General features: G+C 53.5%; 9 protein-coding genes across 9 annotated transcripts; 4 read left to right on the top strand and 5 right to left on the bottom strand.

Annotated features, from left to right (window-relative positions):
- Window positions 1-1,022: 1,022 nt before the first annotated feature.
- Window positions 1,023-1,870, bottom strand: MNH1 (Protein mago nashi; the record flags this gene model as incomplete). The annotated part of the gene is made up of 6 exons (XM_062913946.1): window positions 1,737-1,870; window positions 1,645-1,682; window positions 1,488-1,583; window positions 1,357-1,420; window positions 1,214-1,301; window positions 1,023-1,163 (listed from the first exon to the last, which is right to left on the bottom strand). Exons 1-6 carry the CDS (start codon window positions 1,772-1,774, stop codon window positions 1,023-1,025), a joined length of 465 nt encoding a protein of 154 aa, XP_062762996.1. The 5' UTR covers window positions 1,775-1,870.
- Window positions 1,414-5,683, top strand: SEC26 (coatomer subunit beta). Its single transcript, XM_062913947.1, has 2 exons — window positions 1,414-5,173; window positions 5,233-5,683. The coding sequence occupies exons 1-2, from the start codon at window positions 2,449-2,451 to the stop codon at window positions 5,379-5,381; spliced, it is 2,874 nt and encodes a 957-aa protein (XP_062762995.1). The 5' UTR covers window positions 1,414-2,448; the 3' UTR covers window positions 5,382-5,683.
- A 188-nt stretch (window positions 5,684-5,871) lies between these two features.
- QC763_600980 (uncharacterized protein) lies at window positions 5,872-8,643 on the bottom strand. Its single transcript, XM_062913948.1, has 3 exons — window positions 7,952-8,643; window positions 6,957-7,784; window positions 5,872-6,893 (listed from the first exon to the last, which is right to left on the bottom strand). The coding sequence occupies exons 1-3, from the start codon at window positions 7,952-7,954 to the stop codon at window positions 6,771-6,773; spliced, it is 954 nt and encodes a 317-aa protein (XP_062762994.1). The 5' UTR covers window positions 7,955-8,643; the 3' UTR covers window positions 5,872-6,770.
- A 285-nt stretch (window positions 8,644-8,928) lies between these two features.
- On the bottom strand, window positions 8,929-10,498 carry QC763_600990 (H3K9me3 methyltransferase; the record flags this gene model as incomplete). The annotated part of the gene is made up of 2 exons (XM_062913949.1): window positions 8,929-10,187; window positions 10,250-10,498. 2 exons carry the CDS (start codon window positions 10,496-10,498, stop codon window positions 9,207-9,209), a joined length of 1,230 nt encoding a protein of 409 aa, XP_062762993.1. The 3' UTR covers window positions 8,929-9,206.
- Window positions 10,499-10,588: 90 nt separating this feature from the next.
- Window positions 10,589-11,905, bottom strand: QC763_600995 (uncharacterized protein; the record flags this gene model as incomplete). The annotated part of the gene is made up of 1 exon (XM_062913950.1): window positions 10,589-11,905. One exon carries the CDS (start codon window positions 11,903-11,905, stop codon window positions 10,589-10,591), a length of 1,317 nt encoding a protein of 438 aa, XP_062762992.1.
- A 215-nt stretch (window positions 11,906-12,120) lies between these two features.
- On the top strand, window positions 12,121-13,593 carry QC763_601000 (uncharacterized protein; the record flags this gene model as incomplete). The annotated part of the gene is made up of 2 exons (XM_062913951.1): window positions 12,121-12,561; window positions 12,634-13,593. The coding sequence occupies exons 1-2, from the start codon at window positions 12,550-12,552 to the stop codon at window positions 13,591-13,593; spliced, it is 972 nt and encodes a 323-aa protein (XP_062762991.1). The 5' UTR covers window positions 12,121-12,549.
- Window positions 13,594-14,015: 422 nt separating this feature from the next.
- Window positions 14,016-15,797, bottom strand: QC763_601010 (uncharacterized protein; the record flags this gene model as incomplete). The annotated part of the gene is made up of 1 exon (XM_062913952.1): window positions 14,016-15,797. The coding sequence occupies one exon, from the start codon at window positions 15,795-15,797 to the stop codon at window positions 14,016-14,018; it is 1,782 nt and encodes a 593-aa protein (XP_062762990.1).
- A 431-nt stretch (window positions 15,798-16,228) lies between these two features.
- On the top strand, window positions 16,229-16,937 carry DERI1 (D-erythrulose-4-phosphate isomerase 1; the record flags this gene model as incomplete). Its single annotated transcript, XM_062913953.1, has 2 exons — window positions 16,229-16,407; window positions 16,467-16,937. Exons 1-2 carry the CDS (start codon window positions 16,369-16,371, stop codon window positions 16,935-16,937), a joined length of 510 nt encoding a protein of 169 aa, XP_062762989.1. The 5' UTR covers window positions 16,229-16,368.
- A 706-nt stretch (window positions 16,938-17,643) lies between these two features.
- On the top strand, window positions 17,644-18,534 carry QC763_601030 (uncharacterized protein; the record flags this gene model as incomplete). Its single annotated transcript, XM_062913954.1, has 1 exon — window positions 17,644-18,534. One exon carries the CDS (start codon window positions 17,644-17,646, stop codon window positions 18,532-18,534), a length of 891 nt encoding a protein of 296 aa, XP_062762988.1.
- Between the last annotated feature and the right edge of the window lie 3 nt (window positions 18,535-18,537).

Genomic DNA, 18,537 nt, shown 5'->3' with positions numbered 1-18,537 from the left:
TGGAGCTTCAATTCAGTGCCACAGAGCTGCTTTCGCGGGGAAGGGCACGGGCGCGCGGTGCTGTGATTCCGTGGGGTCAAGCCAAGGAGTGGGCGCTGTGGTTGAGACCTTGAGAATTTGGAGGGGCTAGATAGGAAGAGTTCGGGAACAGGATTCGAGAACACTGATGGATGCTGATGGGAGAGGCGAGGGCTTGATAGACCTAGGAACAGGTACCTGGGGAAAGGTAGGTAAGAAACGGATGGAATTCCCGGTGGTTAGACGTTAGACAGACGTCTTCAAGGGAATTGTCCACACCTCACTTGCAGAGCATCGCGGGAGGCTGGCTTGGCAGGGTGGCCCCGGTTTTTACTTGTCAAAGGGCAAACCCAGTTCCATTGTCATCGTCTTCTGAGACCTTCAAAACTTCCCGCCGCTGAGCAACCAGCTCCAGTATGTCTACTTTTATAGACGATGTTGGCAAAATATCCAAGACATGGATGGCTGTGACACATCCTCTCCCGGACCCTAGATCGTGCATCCTATTGACATCTGTAGGTCTGACAGACCTGTCTGTACAGGGTCTGCCAGCATCCGAATCTGGACGTCGACACCACCGAATGTGGCGGTGACTGAGCTCACTCCCGCATTTCACCACAGCTGTTCACGAATGATTGGGTTTCTTTCATTCGCCTTCAGCATTAGCTGCTGAGCTGGATATCTATAAGGGACAAACAGCCAGTCGTAAGCGTTCTATTATTCATTGGGGTATCTCCCAGCTCCAGCCTCCATCCGGTAAGAATTCATGATTGGCTCGCACCTAACTCCGGCCTCATTGACAGCTCCCAGCCATCTCTACTTTTGATGATGCAAGACAACCTTATATCTCCGTAACCCATTTTTCTCAAATCCATATTCCAGGCTTGGTAGGGTAGTCAACCCTGTGGGCTGCCCTGTTTTCCCGTCAAGAGGCACAACTCTCGAATTGGCCATCGTGTCCCATCTCCGTCCCCAGGTTCATCGAATACCAGGCGGTAGGTAAATCAGATTGGTTTAATCTTGAAGTGAAGGGCGATGAGACTGAAGACGAGGGCCTTGAGATCTTGCACGAGGTAGTAAAATACTCGCAAGCCTTCTGGGTCGGCAGAATCCGTTACGTCGTTGATCGAGCCAATTTTGGCGGTCTGGGGGACCGTTAACTGGGCATCAAAACTGCCAATGGGGTACTTCATACCTCGAAGGAAATGTGATCGTTTCCAAGCCGAATCTCCAGCTCTTGCCTTCCGTCCTTGTTCTTGGTAGGCCACTTTCCGTCATCTTCCCTGGGTAACAGTCAGCCTTTGGTTTATGCAATGCTTCCAGCCTTGGTTTGCGTACTTCATAATTTCGCTCGACTTGACAATGCGCTTAATCTCATCGACAACTAGTGAGCTTACAAACACTATCGTCCCAATCTCGTCAGTCGGTCCGTCCCAAGGTTGCGGTTTAGGTCATGGGATGCGCCGTACTTTCTTTGCGAATGAGGCTATCATTCCTGTAGTTCGAGTTGTTTGCATAGCGGGCTGTGGCACTGCGACCATCTCCGACCACGCGGAAATCGAATTCTGGGAAATAGAAAATATTAGTCTTCCCCGTTCGGAAAATCATCATTGCGACAAGACGTACCCAAGAATTCGTGCCCGAAACGACCTTGATGGCCAGAACTATGTCCAGGTTAGCAAAAGGACCAAATGTTGAATACATGCTGTTTGCCGTACTAGTAGCGAATATAGAATGGCTCGTTTGTGGAAGACATGTTGGGTGGTGGGTGTTGACTTGCTTTCCAACGATTCAGTTGATGACAGCGACAACGCGGGAATCTTTAATTGGGAACCCTGGTGGCCGTCGAAGCCGCGACTTGCACAAGAGCATCGGCGGGGCATCATTGGGGGCCCCACCAAATGCTTGTCGGAGTTTCACGTGATTGAGCAACTCCCTGCCCGGCTGCCGCTTGGCGCCAGCTGGCTGAGAGCTACGATAGGCCAGCTACCCAGTCCCCCAAATGCCACATCTCCCAAGACAGGCACCGCCGTTGATATTGACCAACTCTCACCAACTGTGACCACATTCGCCCAGAGAAAGGTGAAGCTCCGCTGCCTGATTTCACCCCCAGCGGCCACCTACGCGACGACACCTCGCCTCTGCAGGTCCATTCTGAACCACCAAACGAATTCTTTACGAGCGAGCATTTGGCGTCAGGGGTTACTTGCACAGGCCGGTATTAGGCAAACAACCTGTTTGTTACTGGGCTGTTATTCTGCAGGAGCTCAGGAGCCACGAAACAACTCCCCTATCTTTTCCGCCCCTCAGCAATAATTACTACCCATACGGGGTCAACACCAATAATTCCACCCTAACTCGCAAACACAACCACCCATCCAACACTCTCCCGAGTTTTCCACGGCACGTTGCCGCCCCCGTTCGCCCATCATGTCCTTTCTCGAAAATGCGTACACGTTAGTGAAGGACAACTCCATCGATGGCACACCGACATTGCAGGAGCTCAAGACACAGCTCGAGAAGGGCACCGATGAGTCCAAGCTCGATACCATGAGGCGCATCTTGACCATCATGCTCAATGGCGATCCTATGCCGCAATTGCTCATGCACATCATCCGATTCGTCATGCCGTCCAAGTCGAAGCCTCTAAAGAAGCTCCTCTATTTCTACTACGAGATCTGCCCGAAGCTTGACGCCCAAGGTAAGCTGAAGCAAGAGTACATTCTAGTATGCAACGGTATCCGGAACGACTTGCAACACCCGAACGAGTACATCCGCGGTAACACATTACGTTTCCTCTGCAAACTTCGCGAACCAGAGCTTCTCGAGCCCCTCCTCTCCTCAGCCCGATCATGCCTCGAACATCGCCATGCCTACGTACGAAAGAACGCCGTCTTTGCCGTCGCATCCATCTTCCAACACTCGCCCTCCCTGATCCCCGATGCCGCAGACCTCATTGCCACATTCCTGGAAGGCGAGAGCGATCCCACATGCAAGAGGAACGGTTTTGCTGCGCTTGCCAGCATCGACCACGGCAAGGCGCTGGCGTACCTTAGCTCTGTCTTTGATGGCATCCCCAACGCAGAGGAGCTTCTGCAGTTGGTTGAGCTCGAGTTCATCAGGAAGGACGCCATCCAGAACTCTCAGAACAAGACCAAATATCTGCACCTGATCTTTGACCTGCTGGAGTCCAACACATCCACCGTCGTCTACGAAGCTGCTTCTTCGTTGACGGCCCTCACCAACAATCCTGTGGCCGTCAAGGCTGCCGCCAGCAAGTTCATTGAGCTTGCCATCAAGGAGGCCGACAACAATGTTAAGCTTATCGTGCTGGATCGCGTCGACCAGCTCCGCCAAAGAAACGAGGGCATCTTGGACGACTTGATCATGGAGATTTTGCGCGTTCTTTCCAGCCCGGATATTGATGTGCGCAAGAAGGCCCTCGAGATTGCGCTGGAGATGGTTTCCAGCAAGAATGTTGAGGAGGTAGTCCTGCTCCTCAAGAAGGAGCTGTCCAAGACTGTCGACCAAGAATACGAGAAGAATAGCGAGTATCGCCAACTGCTTATCCACTCTATTCACCAGTGCGCCGTCAAGTTCTCCGAGGTGGCCGCCAGCGTTGTGGAGCTTTTGATGGAGTTTATTGCCGACTTCAATAATGCCTCCGCCGTCGATGTCATCAACTTTGTCAAGGAGGTCGTGGAGAAATTCCCAGCGCTGCGCCCAACCATTGTGTCCAGGCTAGTCGACACCCTGAAGGAGGTCCGTGCCGGCAAGGTGTACCGGGGCATTCTGTGGATCATTGGCGAGTATTCTCTTGAGGAGAAGGATATCCGTGATGCCTGGAAAGGCATCAGGGCTAGCTTGGGTGAAATCCCCATCTTGGCTTCCGAGCAACGGTTGCTGGATAACATGCACAGCGAGGAGGAGAACAAGGAACAGGAACAGACCAATGGACACCCCAAGCCGGCCGCCACTTCGCGCAAGGTTAACGCTGATGGCACATATGCGACTGAGACTGCCCTTACCAGCCAGTCTGCCGCTGCTGCCAAGCTGGAAGCTGTCAAGGCCTCTCAAAAACCACCTCTCCGCCAGCTCATTCTCGATGGCGATTACTATCTCGCCAGCGTCCTTGCCTCGACTCTCACAAAGTTGGTCATGCGCTACTCGGAAGTTGGCTCGGCCGAGTCTCGCACCAATGCCCTCAAGGCAGAGGCTATGCTTATCATGATTTCCGTCATCCGTGTTGGTCAATCCCAATTCGTCAAGGCTCCCATTGATGAGGACTCGGTTGACCGCATCATGAGCTGTGTGCGCTCGCTTGCCGAGTTCAAACAGCACAAGGAGCTCGAAACTGTCTACCTCGAGGACACCCGCAAGGCCTTCCGCGCCATGGTCCAAGTCGAAGAGAAGAAGCGCGAGGCCAAGGCTGCTCACGAGAAGGCCAAATCGGCCATTCAGGTTGACGATGTGGTCTCTATCCGTCAGCTCTCCAAGAAGAACACCGGCGGTGGCGAGGACACAGTTGAGCTTGACCTTGAGCGCGCCGCTGGCGGTGACAGCGGTGCGGGCGAGGATTTGTCGGGGAAGCTCAGCCGTGTGGTTCAGCTCACCGGTTTTTCCGACCCTGTCTACGCGGAAGCCTATGTCAAGGTGCACCAATTCGACATCATTCTTGACGTCCTCCTCGTCAATCAGACAACCGACACGCTCCAGAACCTCTCGGTTGAGTTTGCCACTCTCGGTGACCTCAAGGTGGTTGAGAGACCAACAAGCCAGTCTCTCGGCCCCCACGACTTCCACAACGTGCAGTGCACCATCAAGGTCTCGTCCACCGACACGGGTGTCATTTTCGGCAATGTTGTCTACGAGGGCGCCCACTCCACCGACACGAACGTCGTTATTCTGAATGACCTGCACGTTGACATTATGGACTACATCCAGCCTGCCACGTGCAGCGAAACGCAGTTCAGGACCATGTGGACCGAGTTTGAGTGGGAGAACAAGGTCAACATCAACAGCAAGGCCAAGACGCTGAGGGACTTTTTGGACCAGCTGATGGCGTGCACGAATATGAACTGCCTGACGCCTGAGGCGAGCTTGAAGGGGGATTGCCAGTTTTTGAGCGCGAATTTGTATGCTAGGAGTGTGTTTGGTAAGTTTTTGTTTCTTGATCATGGGTGAGATGATGATGCTGACGATGGGGAAAATTAGGTGAGGATGCCCTGGCCAACTTGAGCATTGAGAAGGAGGGTGAGGATGGGCCGATTACGGGATTTTTGAGGATACGGAGTAGGTCGCAGGGGCTGGCGTTGAGTTTGGGGAGTTTGAAGGGGTTGAATAAGATTGGGAGTGCTGCGTAAGGGTGGAAATGATAGTATTAGAGCAGGAATGGGGATTTTTTGAAGTCAGTGATAAAAGGCTGTAATGAACAGTTTGCTTGTTTGTTTGTTTGTTTGTTCAGCTTGTTGAAGCGCTTTGCAAAAAGGTACTTTGTTGGGTTTGTTTGTCTAGGTAGGGGTTAGCAATCAATCAGTTAGTCGGACGGGATAGGGGTTGGGGAAAATAGAGAGGGTGTGGTGTTTATCTTGTTGGGTTTTCTGATGTGGTGATAAAGATGTGAGATCATCTTGTGACTCTATCAAACCTTTTCACTTTGTTATCATTCCATTTCACTTTGGCTTATCATCACGATAAAATACCCCCGTAGGGCAAGGTAGGGAGCCATTTGAGGAAAGAAAACAAAAAACAAAAGAAAAAAAACGAAAAAAAAAAAAACAATATCATACTTGGGTATTCCGCTAGATAAATAAAAACTATCTTTCCATCCCCCCTCGACCCGACCCGACCCGACCCGAACCCTGATGCACCCTACCCGCCCCATGCGAAACGCCGTTTCGAGAATGAATCAAACAAACAGTGACTGGGTTGAGTAGGTAGTCCCATGAAAACATGAAGCCAAACTTTCCCACCTTCATACACTCAGTCAACAAGAGAAGAATGAAAGAAAAACGAAGCTCCTGGTATGGAAATAATTAAGAGAACCTGCGCTTTGCTACCTCCCCCACTACCCACTTCCTACCTCCCCTTTCCTGAAAAAAAAAAAAAAGAAAAAAAAAACCTAAACTTTGATGCGCTTTCCACCCTGTTTCATGCTGCTACTCTTCAACTTCGGAGGGTAAAAGACTAGTGACAAGACGGCCAGTGGTGTGGTTGTCAATGGTGCTGTAATGGTGCGTGGGTGCGGGCTGAAACGTTCTGTGATCGAGTGTCGGTTTGCGTGTAGTCGTCGGAATTAGGGTGAAAATGGGAGCGTTAATGTTACAGCGACTTGAAACAGGTTGAAATGTCGGCGCCAATGGTTTGGTTCCCCATCAAAATCACGTCGGGCAGAGCACAACGTGATAAGGAAGCAGCCCAGCATACGGATTCCACACCTCGACTCTACCAGATGCAGACGCGTCAGTATACAGCAGAGGTGCCCGGCTGTCATCCAGAATATCCTCGGTCAAACGGGCAAGACGTTCCTGGCGGCGCTCCTGGAACCGCTGGAGGCGGTCACGCAAAGCACGAATGGCCGAAGATGTGCGTGTGCGTCTCCGATTATTCCAGTTTGGACGGAGCGACGAATCAGAGATCGGCAGTGGTTCAGTGTACCGACTATTAGCGGTAAACGGAACAGGTAAGGTGACCTCTGAGCCTGAGGAAAACAAATGATGGGGTGTCTGGTCGTCCGCCGGTGAACAGCGGTCCTACCGGTTGAACACTAAAGCATTGACAACATGACCCTGCTTGTAGCCCTGCTCGAGCAGAGGCGTACTCTCCTTCAGAACCCTGCCCATGTAGGCAATGCGAATCTTCTTGCTGGGAGGTAGCTGTTTGTTGTTAGTATGCGGGAGTCTGGTGGGTTAAATCCGGGGTAAAAGATGTTGGCTCACATTTGCATCCTCTGCGATCTGTCTAGCCAGACTTCTTACAGAGTCTCCCTTGCCAACTGAGACGTTGACATCTTTCGATCCATCACTCAGCCTGGCTCTGATGGCGATGAGATCCTTAACATCAACCACCCCCTTGCCCTTTTCCTCACGCCTCCTCTCGGCCTCGTCTTCGAGATCGTCCCGTTCCTCGGTGGTCTCCTCCCCGGCGGTCAAGTCTGCCTTGGTGTCATCCAAATCCTCATGTTCCCAGCCTGGCCGCCATTCCAAATTCGTTGGATCCGCCACGATGTGATGTGGTAGTTGGTAGTAGTTTCCAAACGCATCGTAGGCCCCATTGTACAAGTCTCCTGTCGGCAGTGTGATATCGGCAGCATCGAGAATGCTCTGGGCTGTCGCCAGTGCTATCGCCGGGTCCTCTTCGCTAGGCCCATCATCTTCACTTCTCCTCCCAACCTGCCCATTGCGCACAGCCTCTGCGGATGCCCACAAAACCTCCAACACAGCGTGTAGTGTTTGCCAGATTTCCTGTCGCCCAGCCACCCGAGTATCGAAGAACTCTATCCTCTCCTGTCGCAGCTCCCTGGAGGTCCACGTCCGATTGTAGCTGGTCCACTCGTGCAGTCGTAAAGGCTTGTTGATATGTTGGTCAAGAGGCTGCTGACTGTGTCTATGCCGCCGGCGCGATCCAGAGGCGTGCCCATCATGTCCACCGTGGACGTGAGCTCGGGTTGTTTGGGGCTGTTCATTGATTGCTCGCGCGGAACTAGATGCGCCGCCGCCAGTTGTGTAGGGCGAGCCCGATTCGCCCTCTCGGGAAAGACAGCAACCCTATTGCGCATTAGTTGTATGGTCAACATCAGCAGGTATGTGAAAGCAAGCAGGTGGCCGTCTGGCAGTTGCAGTTGCAATAAAGAGAACAAACACGGCTCGGACAATTGATGAGACAAGGGGATTAAACGGGCAAGTCAGTAGCACAAATTTCCTCCAACACATACCATTGTATCTGATTGCTGCTGGCGGCGCGGGGGTTTCCGCTGCACTCGATTTCGCAACTCGTGGGCCGCTCGATCCAGCCGCTTGAATATCTAGTTCATGACGACGAGGAGGGAAAAGCGAGAGTGGGCGTCCGAAACGAAGAGTCAGCTCTTTTCTAAGAAAATAAGCAGAGAGAAGGCTGAAGGAATGAGTGTGTGCTGTTGCAATGCGATGGGCTGCCGACATTGGCTCGTGGTATCGCTGAGGCAAAACAGAAAGGCTAGGTAGACCCCGAGGTGGGAGGTGGAGAGAAGTAGGATCACAGATGCTCAACTGCCAGGCTCCTCAGGGAGCATGAGCCAAGGTCCTGGGCAGCCAGTCGATGTACAACAACAGTATGGGGAGCATGAAGACCTAATGCGGTCAAGAAAGGTCCCAGATGTGTGTGTGTGTGTGTGTGTGTGTTATCGTGGTGAGCTCACACCAGTCAGTCACTGCCAGCCAACTGGAAGCCCCCACTGAGATCAGCGATCTCCGGCCTGATGCACGGTCCACTCGGTTGCACGCAGTGGACCTAGCTTTGCGGGGCTAGAACCTTAGCGGCGAGCCCAGCACCGCCTTTCCCTGTCAGCCGATGACAAGACACGGAATATTCCACCATTTCAGACCTCACAACAACAAGACTCCAACGCTTTCAGAATACGGAAAGCAGCAATGCCCCAGACAGACTCATGTCTTGCATTCGTGTCCAAAACAGTATTTCCGTCGACACGAGACCATGACGACGTTGGAACAGCTGCACGCGCACGGATCCGGAACATCAACAGCAAATCGCTGTTCATCGGAAGCTAGGTCCTGATTGGACAACCAATTCCACAAGCATTGCTCAGAGCATCACATCAACCAGGTTTTAAGGTGACGAGGACAACAGATTGTGATAGGTTCTACAATGCTCTTATCAGTTCACTATTTGCCTCAAGGCTACTAATCTTGCCATGCGGTCCAGAGCACTCATGATACGTAATCAGGACATCCAAACTTTGATGGAATCCGATTTGTGTCACGACCATCCATGATCCATGACGGGACGAGACGGCGGCCCCACGAGATCGATCTTTTCAGGGGAGCACCCCGCATTCTCAAGCAAGCAGCCACATGCAGTCCAGCAGCACGCTGGTCATTAGGTACACCACTCCGTATCATGACATGAAGGCTTCGGCATCATTGCCCTGTCAAGCCAGCAGTTTTGTTCGTTTGTTTCTCCTGTTCATCCACTCACCATAAGAACCCCCTACACTTCTTCGTCCCACACAAACACTTCGTCATATCCTTCTTCTTGTCATCCGGTACCAATCCCCCGGCGTCCTCCTCCGCCAACCCGCCATCCACATAATCAAACGTCAACTCCTCTCCCGCCGGTATATCTCTGATGGCAAACAGCGCCAAATCGTGAACATGCTTATCCACCGCATCCCCCACCCTAGCAAAAATCCGCATATTTGGGTCACAACTGTGGTTGATAAACCTCGTCGGCCCACTCATCCACTCTCCATCCACCTCGAACGGCGGCGCCCTCAACAACGGGTCAGGTGAATCCGGGTCAGAAAATTTGTCCAAAGCAAACAAATAAACGTCCTTCTTATCCGAGACGGTCGACTCAGCTCGCCGGCGGTTGGCCTCCTCGCTGGTGATGATCTCCCCCAAGTACTTATCCACAAACTGCCCCTTCTTGATATCCACCGGACACTTGACCCCCCATCCTCTATTCTTTGTCCGGAAGATCTGCAACGGCACCGTCCTGCCTCGTTCCACCACCCGGTTCGGACAGTTTTTACTGCAACTGCAGCCATCGTGACACTCGTAGATTGGCTCACGGCTGTCGAGGATTCTAGACTTGAGCAAGCCGGCTTTGGTGCCGGAGTGGTGGTACTGGAACTTTTGCATCCTGCGGCCACGAGCTGGGGGGGCGTCGGACATGTCCTCGTCGGAGTCGGGGGCCATTTCGTCGAGGCATTCGCATGTTGAGTACATGCACTGCTCGTCGTCTGCGCAATTGCAGCCAGTGCGGAAGGAGGCCCCGGCGATGGGGACGTTGTCGCTTGGGATTGAGTGGTCGATGAATTTGAAGTCTGGATTTAGGACTTCCTTGCGTTCGTCTCCTTTGGCTTCGTTGACGATGGTGATGGGAAGTTTCTTGTGGGTTTTGAAACTACGAATCTGGCACCAGTGGCATTTTTCGGCTTCTGAGGGGTCGGTCTGGGGGAGTGATCAATAAGAGGGACATGATGTGAGAGATTGAGGGGATAACGTGAGCTTACGTCTGGTTTTCCGTGGTAGAAAAAGTGCTGTTTCATTGCCTCCTCCATTTTGGGTAGTTGATGAGGTTGCTCGACTGGGGTTGATGATGCTCTGGATGATATTCGATCATGAGACGCGTGTTGCGATGAGAAGACGCGACTAGGAGCAGGGATTGGAATTGAGCGGTACAAAGTGGGGCAGGCGGGTTTGCTTTGTTGGTGGGGTGAGTAGCCTTCTGGTGGAATAGTATCCAGCAAATTCGATGACATTTTTAATCTCTATCTGCAAACGACACCCTAGACGCATACCCAAAAACAGGGACAAACATTAAAAGATACCTATCTACCTCTATCAATATCTCAAACCCACGCCTTGACGACAACACCAGCAGAGCCTGTCCCTTTGGATTGCGTCACACGTTGGAGAATACTCAACGCCTGGGTCCCAAGATACAACGGAGTCTTTATCCTCTGTGCCTCCTCGACCGCCGCACTCAGTCCGCTAAAGACATCCTCAAGGCTCGACTCGCCACTTGAAGCATCGCCGGCATCCCCGAGCTCCTTGATAATGGCAGGCCCAAGCTTCTCCAGCACTTTGCTACCACCAGCAGCGTTGACACAAAGATCCAAGACCTGATCCAAATCCAGACTCACAGTGTGCGCAAAAGCAAGAGACTCTGCAGCAGCACAAAGCAGGATACCTCTCATCAAAGCCAACACCAAAGCCATCTTATCTTCCTCTGACTCAGCAGCGCCATAAACTGGCCCAACCTTTCCGTTTCCTTCGGTATAGAGTCTCACGAGACTGCTATCGTCGTCCATCGCCCACCCTCTCCCAACAGCAGTGAAGTAGATCTGCTCCGCTGCACTTGTCATCGGCGTGGCAAAAGAACTTCTTCGCCCTTCTGAGGTGATGATGCTGGTATCCTTGACGATAATCTGAACCGCACTGGCAACAGGCTGGAACTCGGTGAATATTCTGGGTGTTCGGTGCTCGAACATGAAATTCCAAGCATCAGACTCCAGCACTGCTTTTTGAGCCTTGGCCAGATCTAGGCCTAGTCTCTCAGCGAAACCCATCACCTCACTTGCTCCCAGGATTTGGTTTGCCGCGAGAACTTGGTGAACCATCTTCATGTTGCTGCCAGCACCGATGCCACCCTCGACAATGTACAGTTTTGCTGGATCTGACAGCTCAGCGAGCAACGGGCGTCCTTTCTCCAACGCAGCAGCAGACATGCCTGCCATGATGGAAAGAGTGCCATCTGCTGCTCTGGCGGCTCCGCCGGAGACTGGGCTGTCGATCAGCAAGATGTCATTGCGGCCGATGCTGTTGAGTTGGACTTGGAGAGCCTGGACGTAGTCACAGGGGACGGTGGAGCAGAGAAGGACCACGGCTCTTTGGGGAAGCTTCGGGACGGCAGCATTGGGGCCATCCAGCAGAACAGACTGGGCTTGCTGGGCGGTGGCCACCATTACGACGACATGTTCCTTGTTGAGGACGGCTTCTGCTGGTGTTGTGGCGGTTGAGCCGCCTGCTTCCTCGAACCGTTTGAGAGTTGGGGCCCAGACATCAAATCCGGTAACTGGGTAGCCTTGCTTGATGAGGTGGGTGGCCATGCCGAAGCCCATGGCTCCGAGCCCGATGAAGGCAACAGGTGGTTTCTGGTCGGCCATGGTGGTAATGTTTGGTTCAAAGTGCAACAATTGAGGGACTCGGGGGGTTAACTGGTGTTGGTGACTGCTAACTCGGCCAAGACTTTGCATGCAATATCAGTGAGAAACAATGAGTAGGGGGGTGGTCAAGATGCTGAGTGCAAACCACGACAGCAGAAACTCCGACACTCGGCCATGCAATCCAACCGGCCTGCCCGTAAACACATGTTTTCTTTTTTTGATCATTTTGTCGCCCCTTGGGATATCATCTCACGCTGGGCTATGCCGAGACCCGTCCGGATGAAGTCCAAGTCCCACGCAAAGTCCCCCGCGGGAGTTGGTCACTGACCCACGCTTCTTAGCCCACAGTCCCAACGAGCTTCCCCGCTTTGTAAACTTTTGCAACTCAACTCTGAACATCAATTTCACCCCCTCAATCCTCCAGAACTAATTATGACGTGACTCCCTGTCCCCGCAGGCGGACTGCCGCATTTTGGCTAATATTCTTACATGCACCGGCGCATCACCGCGCGTCCCGTCAGCCGGCCTTGGCAGGTCAATCATCGACCTTCCTGTATTGAGGAACCCGAGGGGGCGGCAAATCTCTCGGGTTATCTGGGCACGACAGAGAAAGAGGTGCCGATGATATCCCGTAGGATGAATTGATGAGCAAAAGAGTGAGTCTGCTTTCAGCCAGTGCCTTTCCAGGGGGGGTATTAAGTCGAGAACTTACAGCATCTCACACTCAGTCTTGGCAAGACATTACTGGTGTCACTCACTCAACACCATCACCACTATCACTATTCGTTGACAGCTCAGTCAACCCACCACCACCCACCATGGCTCCTAGACCCCCCCTTTCAGAAAACCGCTCCATGAGCATTCTCAACAAGGCCCTCGCTGGGGGGTACGCCGTCCCAGCCATGTGCTGCTACAACATCGAATCCATCATCGCCACCGTCAAAGCTGCCGAAGCCGCCCGCTCCCCAGCTATGGTCTTGCTCTTCCCGTGGGCGATTCAATATGCTGGTGACGCTCTCGTCAAAGCCGCCGCTGAGGCAGCTCACTCGGCCTCGGTCCCAGTCTCCCTCCACCTGGACCACTGCCAGACACCCGAGCTGGTCCGCAGGGCAGCCGACATCCCGGACGCCTTTGACAGCATCATGTGCGACATGTCGCACTACGAAAAGGAGGAGAATCTCAAGCTCACCGCCGAACTGGTTCAATACTGCCACGAGCGCGGTATCGCCGCAGAGGCAGAGCCAGGGCGTATCGAAGGTGGCGAGGACGGCGTAGCTGAGACTGCTGACCTCGAGGGGCTGCTGACTACCCCCGAGGAAGCGGAGGAGTTTGTTGCCACCGGGATTGACATGTTGGCGCCGGCGTTTGGGAATGTGCATGGGGAGTATGGACCGAGGGGGATCCAGCTGGAGTATGACCGGCTTGATGCTATCAACAAGAAGGTCGGGGATAGGGTCAGGTTGGTGCTGCATGGGGCTGATCCGTTCGATGAGGAGATTTTTAGAAAGTGCATGGCGGGGGGGGTGACGAAGGTGAATATCAACAAGGGGATGAATAATCACTATGCGTGGACGCAGGAGAAGATGAGGGGGAAGCCGTTGACGAGTGTGATTGAGAAGGGGACGGAGGCGATGCAGGTGGCGATTGAGAGGTATATGCATTGGTTGGGGAGTGCTGGGAAGGCTTGAGGATTCTTTTAGACCTGCCTAGAATAGTTGAATTCGATTATCATGTGTATTTCTGCATTGATATCCTTTCTCCTTTAACTACCACCTCACTATTTGACGGTTTATATGCGAGGTATGGTTTTGAAAAGCTCAATAGCTCACAGGAGTTCATTTGGATCTCATGGATCCTGGAAACGTAACCAAGACGTTGGCATCATCGCGGATTCCAGTTGATTCGATGATCAAATGAAGAGAGCACTTTGTTGAGTGTGGGTGCCTGGTGGAGGAAGTAGGAAGGAGCGCCCAAGTATCAGGACATACAAGCCACACACAATCCATGAATTCACAGTAAAGTACAACCCAAACTTATTCCGAATTACTGATCTCTAAATCTGATCAATCCAACCACGAGAAAATTTAAACCCTTCATCCCCAATCGCTTCCTATTCTGAAATTGCAGCAAGCAGTCCCTGAATCACTACCATCGCGCCCCAAGCACCCGGATCTGGTGGCAGCTCCTTGCCGTCTGTCCCAGTACCAACATACGTCGCTCTCCCCAATCTCGCCTTCAACTTCTTGGTGTTCTCTGATCCCGCTACCGCAGCAGCGACACCCTCCTCCAAACTTTTGGTCGCCGCCATAGCTTCGACAAACGGAATCAATGTGTCCATGACAGTTCGGTCGCCAACCTTGGCTGGTGTGTACTGCTCGAGATGATGGATGGCATGTGAAAGGGCCTTTGACCATAGCGGTACGAAACCTTCTGTCTTGGCTAATTCAAGGTTCTCCTGTAGCGCGGTTCTCATTGACACGAAGAAAATGCCCAGGATACCACCAAGTGTTCCTCCCATCTTGCCCTCAAGAATCTCCTCGAGCTCAGTGAGAACTTCGATTACTGATCCCTTGGCAGCAATCTTGTGTGGCCCATCAATGGCCTCCAACAACGCCTTGGCACCAGTTTCGAGTGTCAAACCGCAGTCGCCGTCTCCCATGATGGTGTCCCACCGTGTGAGGTCTGGTTCGGATTTGATGAGGTCATTGCAGGCCCGGCGGAGCATTCTCTCCAGGAGCACGGGGTCAATCTTGATATCTCTCGCTTCATCAATGACCTTACGCTCTTCGACTGGCGGTTGAACAAGCTGATCGGCTCTTGGACGACGGTATCTCTGGGCTCCAGCAACAGCTTCCCATGCTGTATCGGTCTTGAGGTCGAAGAATCCTTTGATCTGGTCGAGCGAATAGGGGCTGGTCGCTGCTACCCCTGAAAGGTTGATGACTGAAACGGAGAAGGCGGGCGCGTTGAGCGATGTCTCGATGGAGCCAGCGTACACACGCACGGGCTCGATGTTCCAGTCGGCCAGGAGCTGTTGAAGGAGCTCATCGACAAGACCTCCCATCTCCAGGTTTGACATGCCGCCGAAGTTGCTGACCAACAGCACCGTCTCGTCTCCGGGGTTGAACTTGACGTATCCTCTCACAGGATCGGTCTCGTCCAGGCAGTATCTGAGCATCTCCTTCACCAATCCCTCCACTGAAGGAGCCGGTGAGAGCTTCTTGTAGCCGGGTTCGTTGTGTGGTCCTGTACCAATCTCCACCACATCGGGGTCCAGGGCACCGTGCTCTGTTCGACCGGGGACATGGCAGTGGTCCAATGTGGCGGCAATGCTGACGATTTGGCCGTTGACGGCAGTGCCGAGATCGAATAGCTCGTCCAGCGAGAGACCCTCTGCAGCTGCAGCACCGAGAACCTTGAGCACTCCTATTTGAGCAGCCAGTCCTCGACGACCAACTAGTGAGCCCTGCTTTCCTATCGAGACATCGTCGCCGCAGATGAGCATACGACACGGGTTCCCCTTTGCTTTTGTCTTCTCGGCTGCCAGGCCGAAGTGAAGGCAGTCCCCGGTGTAGTTGGTGATCACCAGGAGTGTCCCCTTGTCTGATGGTACGGCCTCGACAGCAGCCAGAATCTGTTTAGTGCTTGGAGAGGCGAAGACATCACCGCCTACGGCGGCGGCCAGCATGTTGGTGCCAACATAGCCAGACCATGCTGGCTCGTGACCGGAGCCGCCACCGCTGATGATACTGACGATCGACTTGGGGGATTCGGGGTCAAAGACTACGCGGTTGGTCTCGTCGAGGTTGAGTCTTGGGTTGCTGGCAACAATGCCTCGAAGGGCCTTGGGGACAAGCCCCTCGAGTGAGGAAAAGAGGTGTCGTTTGGACATGTTGGCTGTCAAAATGTGGTGTGTGAAAGTTCACGTTGGAGTGGGAGTGAGTCCAAGTCGAGCAGCGAACAACAGCCAGTGACACAATATTTCAAGTCAACTCCCGGACACAACACCGGGGAGGCCTGACGCGGCAGCCGGTCCAGAAGCCAGAACCTGCACATCTGATCGGATATGGAAATCACCACCGGGATAATTCACCCCCTCCCTCCCCCTTTGAACCTTGCCGAGCGAGTAACACATGTCCCCCTCGATGATCGCCTCATGATGGGCTACTTGCCGGTATGCGGGGCGTTTAGGGGCGTACGGGGAGAGGGGCAGCGTGCAGTGGTTTCCCCCTCCCCCCAATGCAGCCTCTTGGAACCGGGTGGTAGTCTGGTGCTTCCAGGACGCAGGCGGAATACCCGGAACGGAAAGGCGGCTTGGATAAATAGCGATTGCCGAGTTCCCTAGTGGGAAGGCAGTGTCAAGTTGTTTTTATGGGACTACATTACATTACTACTTTGGCGAGCAGCAAGGAGCCGCTGGTCTGGAAGTTCGTCAACGACATCGCAACATCATCACATTCAACATGAGCTCACCACAGTGGAAGATTGCCGTTGGCTGCGATGTGAGTATACTCCTGGGACAGATTTGATATCACGGGCTAATGATTTGATTTACAAACAGGACGCCGGCGTGAGCTACAAGAACAAAATCAAAGAAGACTTCGCGGCCGATGCCCGGGTCATCTCAGTCGTCGACGTCGGTGCCACGGGCAAGGAGGACAAGACGGCATACCCACACATCGCCGCGGCGGCGGCCAAACTCGTGGCCTCGGGAGAGGTCGACCGAGCTCTGTTGATCTGCGGCACTGGCCTCGGCGTTGCCATTGCCGCCAATAAGATCAAGGGGATCAGGGCAGTCACCGCACACGACAGCTTCTCGGTCGAGAGAGCGGTCCTCAGCAACAATGCCCAGGTGTTGTGCATGGGGGAGCGGGTGGTGGGACTGGAGCTTGCGAGGAGGCTCGCAAAGGAGTGGTTGGGATATGTCTTTGACGAGAAGAGCGCCAGTGCAACCAAGGTGGCTGTCATTCATGAATACGAAGAAGGGGAACATGGTCTTTCTGGGGGGGCGGAGGAAGTGAAGGGTTGCTGATGAGGGCGGGAATAGCGAGTTGGATTCCAAGAGACGAGACAGGATACATGTGAGAGTGGCGCTCCCAAAAGGGTAATCCGAGAATGTTTGGTGTTGAAGGCGCCACTTTGGTCCAGAACAGATCTTCTTGGGGGGTTGGGATCCAGCGAGGAATACAAGCTTCGAGTTTGCTCCATTTTGCCTGCGTTTTTCCACTTTGTTGATTGTTCGGGTTATCCACATTCTGGGGGGGCCAAGAAGAACTTGTCGGCTCAGCGAACCCTATCAGGCAGTTGGAGCTCCAGTTCCAGCGAGTTTTGGAGCATGCTGTTGTTGTGGTGCTGCTATTGTTACCCTGTTGATTGGATATCAAGATGGGACCCCCGCTATGTCTGGGGGCGGGTAAATCGTTGGTGGGACGAGCTACAGCGGGTTTTTACAGTGGCACCAGGTGGATGGGACCAAGCTAAAAAGTTCCCGAGCCGCGGGGATCGACGGTGCTGCTTGCTTTGATGGGTGGGGGGGGGACCTTTCCCGTGTGTGAATGAATGAAATGGACTGCGTCACGACAGGGCGAATGATCAGGTTTGTTTGTGACGGTAAGGACTGACTAAAATGTAGTGTTATCTCCTCGGTAACTCAGACTTTAGTGTACACAGCATTTATCTTTTAGACTACCGAAATCGGACACCCCTTTTTTGTTCGGTCGTGTTTGTTGTCCTCAGTGATGTCCGGCAACCCCACCTCTCCCGGCCCCGAAGCAACGGCGGCGGCGGCGTCGACGGCGCCGGTTGATAGCAGTAACAAGCGAGGAAGAAGGCGTCGTCTGATCGGGGTATCCACCAAAATGTATTTTTCCGCCTCTCGGACGGAAGCCTTCACCCGGTCCGTTGTCGAGCTTCTTTCCAGCCCTACGGATACCCTAACCCTGGGTGATGACGATGTCGACATCTTCATCATCCCCGACTTTGTCACCCTCACGTCTGTCATTAGTATCATACGATCTGCTCCTGAGGGGTCGGTGGCGAGAAGGATAAAAGTAGGGGCGCAGGATTGTTACTCTGAGGACTTTGGAGCTTATACAGGGGAGGTTAGTCCTGCGGTTTTGGCTGAGGTTGGGGTGGAGTTTGTGGAATTGGGGCATGCGGAACGGAAGAGGTTGTTTGCGGAGAGTGATGGGAGGGTTGGGGAGAAGGTTAGGGGGGTGGTGAGGAATGGAATGGTTCCGGTGATATGTGTTGGTGAGATGAGGAAAGATGGGGGGGTTGAAGGGGCGGTTGGGGAGGTGGTGAGGCAGGTTGAGGTTGTGCTAAAGGGGGTTGGGGAGGGGGAGGAGGTGGTGCTGGCTTATGAGCCTGTTTGGGCTATCGGGGGGAGGGAGCCAGCTGCGAAGGAGTATGTTGAGGGGGTTGTGAGAGGGTTGAGGGAGTGGGAGGGGGTGAAAGGAAGGGGGGGGAGGGTGAGGGTTATTTACGGGGGGGCGGCGGGACGGGGGTTGTGGGAGAGGTTGGGGGGGGAGGTGGATGGGTTGTTTTTGGGGAGGTTTGGGCATGATGCTGGGGAGTTTGTCAAGTTGATTCGGGAGGTTGCGGGGGGTGGTGGTGAGGGTGGTGAGTGATAG

Source organism: Podospora pseudopauciseta, chromosome 6, assembly GCF_035222475.1.
Source record: "Podospora pseudopauciseta strain CBS 411.78 chromosome 6, whole genome shotgun sequence".
NCBI classification, from domain to species: Eukaryota; Fungi; Ascomycota; class Sordariomycetes; order Sordariales; family Podosporaceae; genus Podospora; species Podospora pseudopauciseta.
This window is presented reverse-complemented; position numbering and strand designations above follow the sequence as displayed.

Excerpts from the sequence above, each read along its gene's own strand:
- QC763_600980 (XM_062913948.1), bottom strand. Across the intron at positions 6,894-6,956 it reads AGATCGCAGAGGATGCAAAT|CTACCTCCCAGCAAGAAGAT; the intron begins GTGAGCCAACAT and ends AACAACAAACAG.
- SEC26 (XM_062913947.1), top strand. The coding sequence starts at position 2,449 with ATGTCCTTTCTCGAAAATGCGTACACGTTAGTGAAGGACAACTCCATC. Across the intron at positions 5,174-5,232 it reads GTATGCTAGGAGTGTGTTTG|GTGAGGATGCCCTGGCCAAC; the intron begins GTAAGTTTTTGT and ends GGGGAAAATTAG.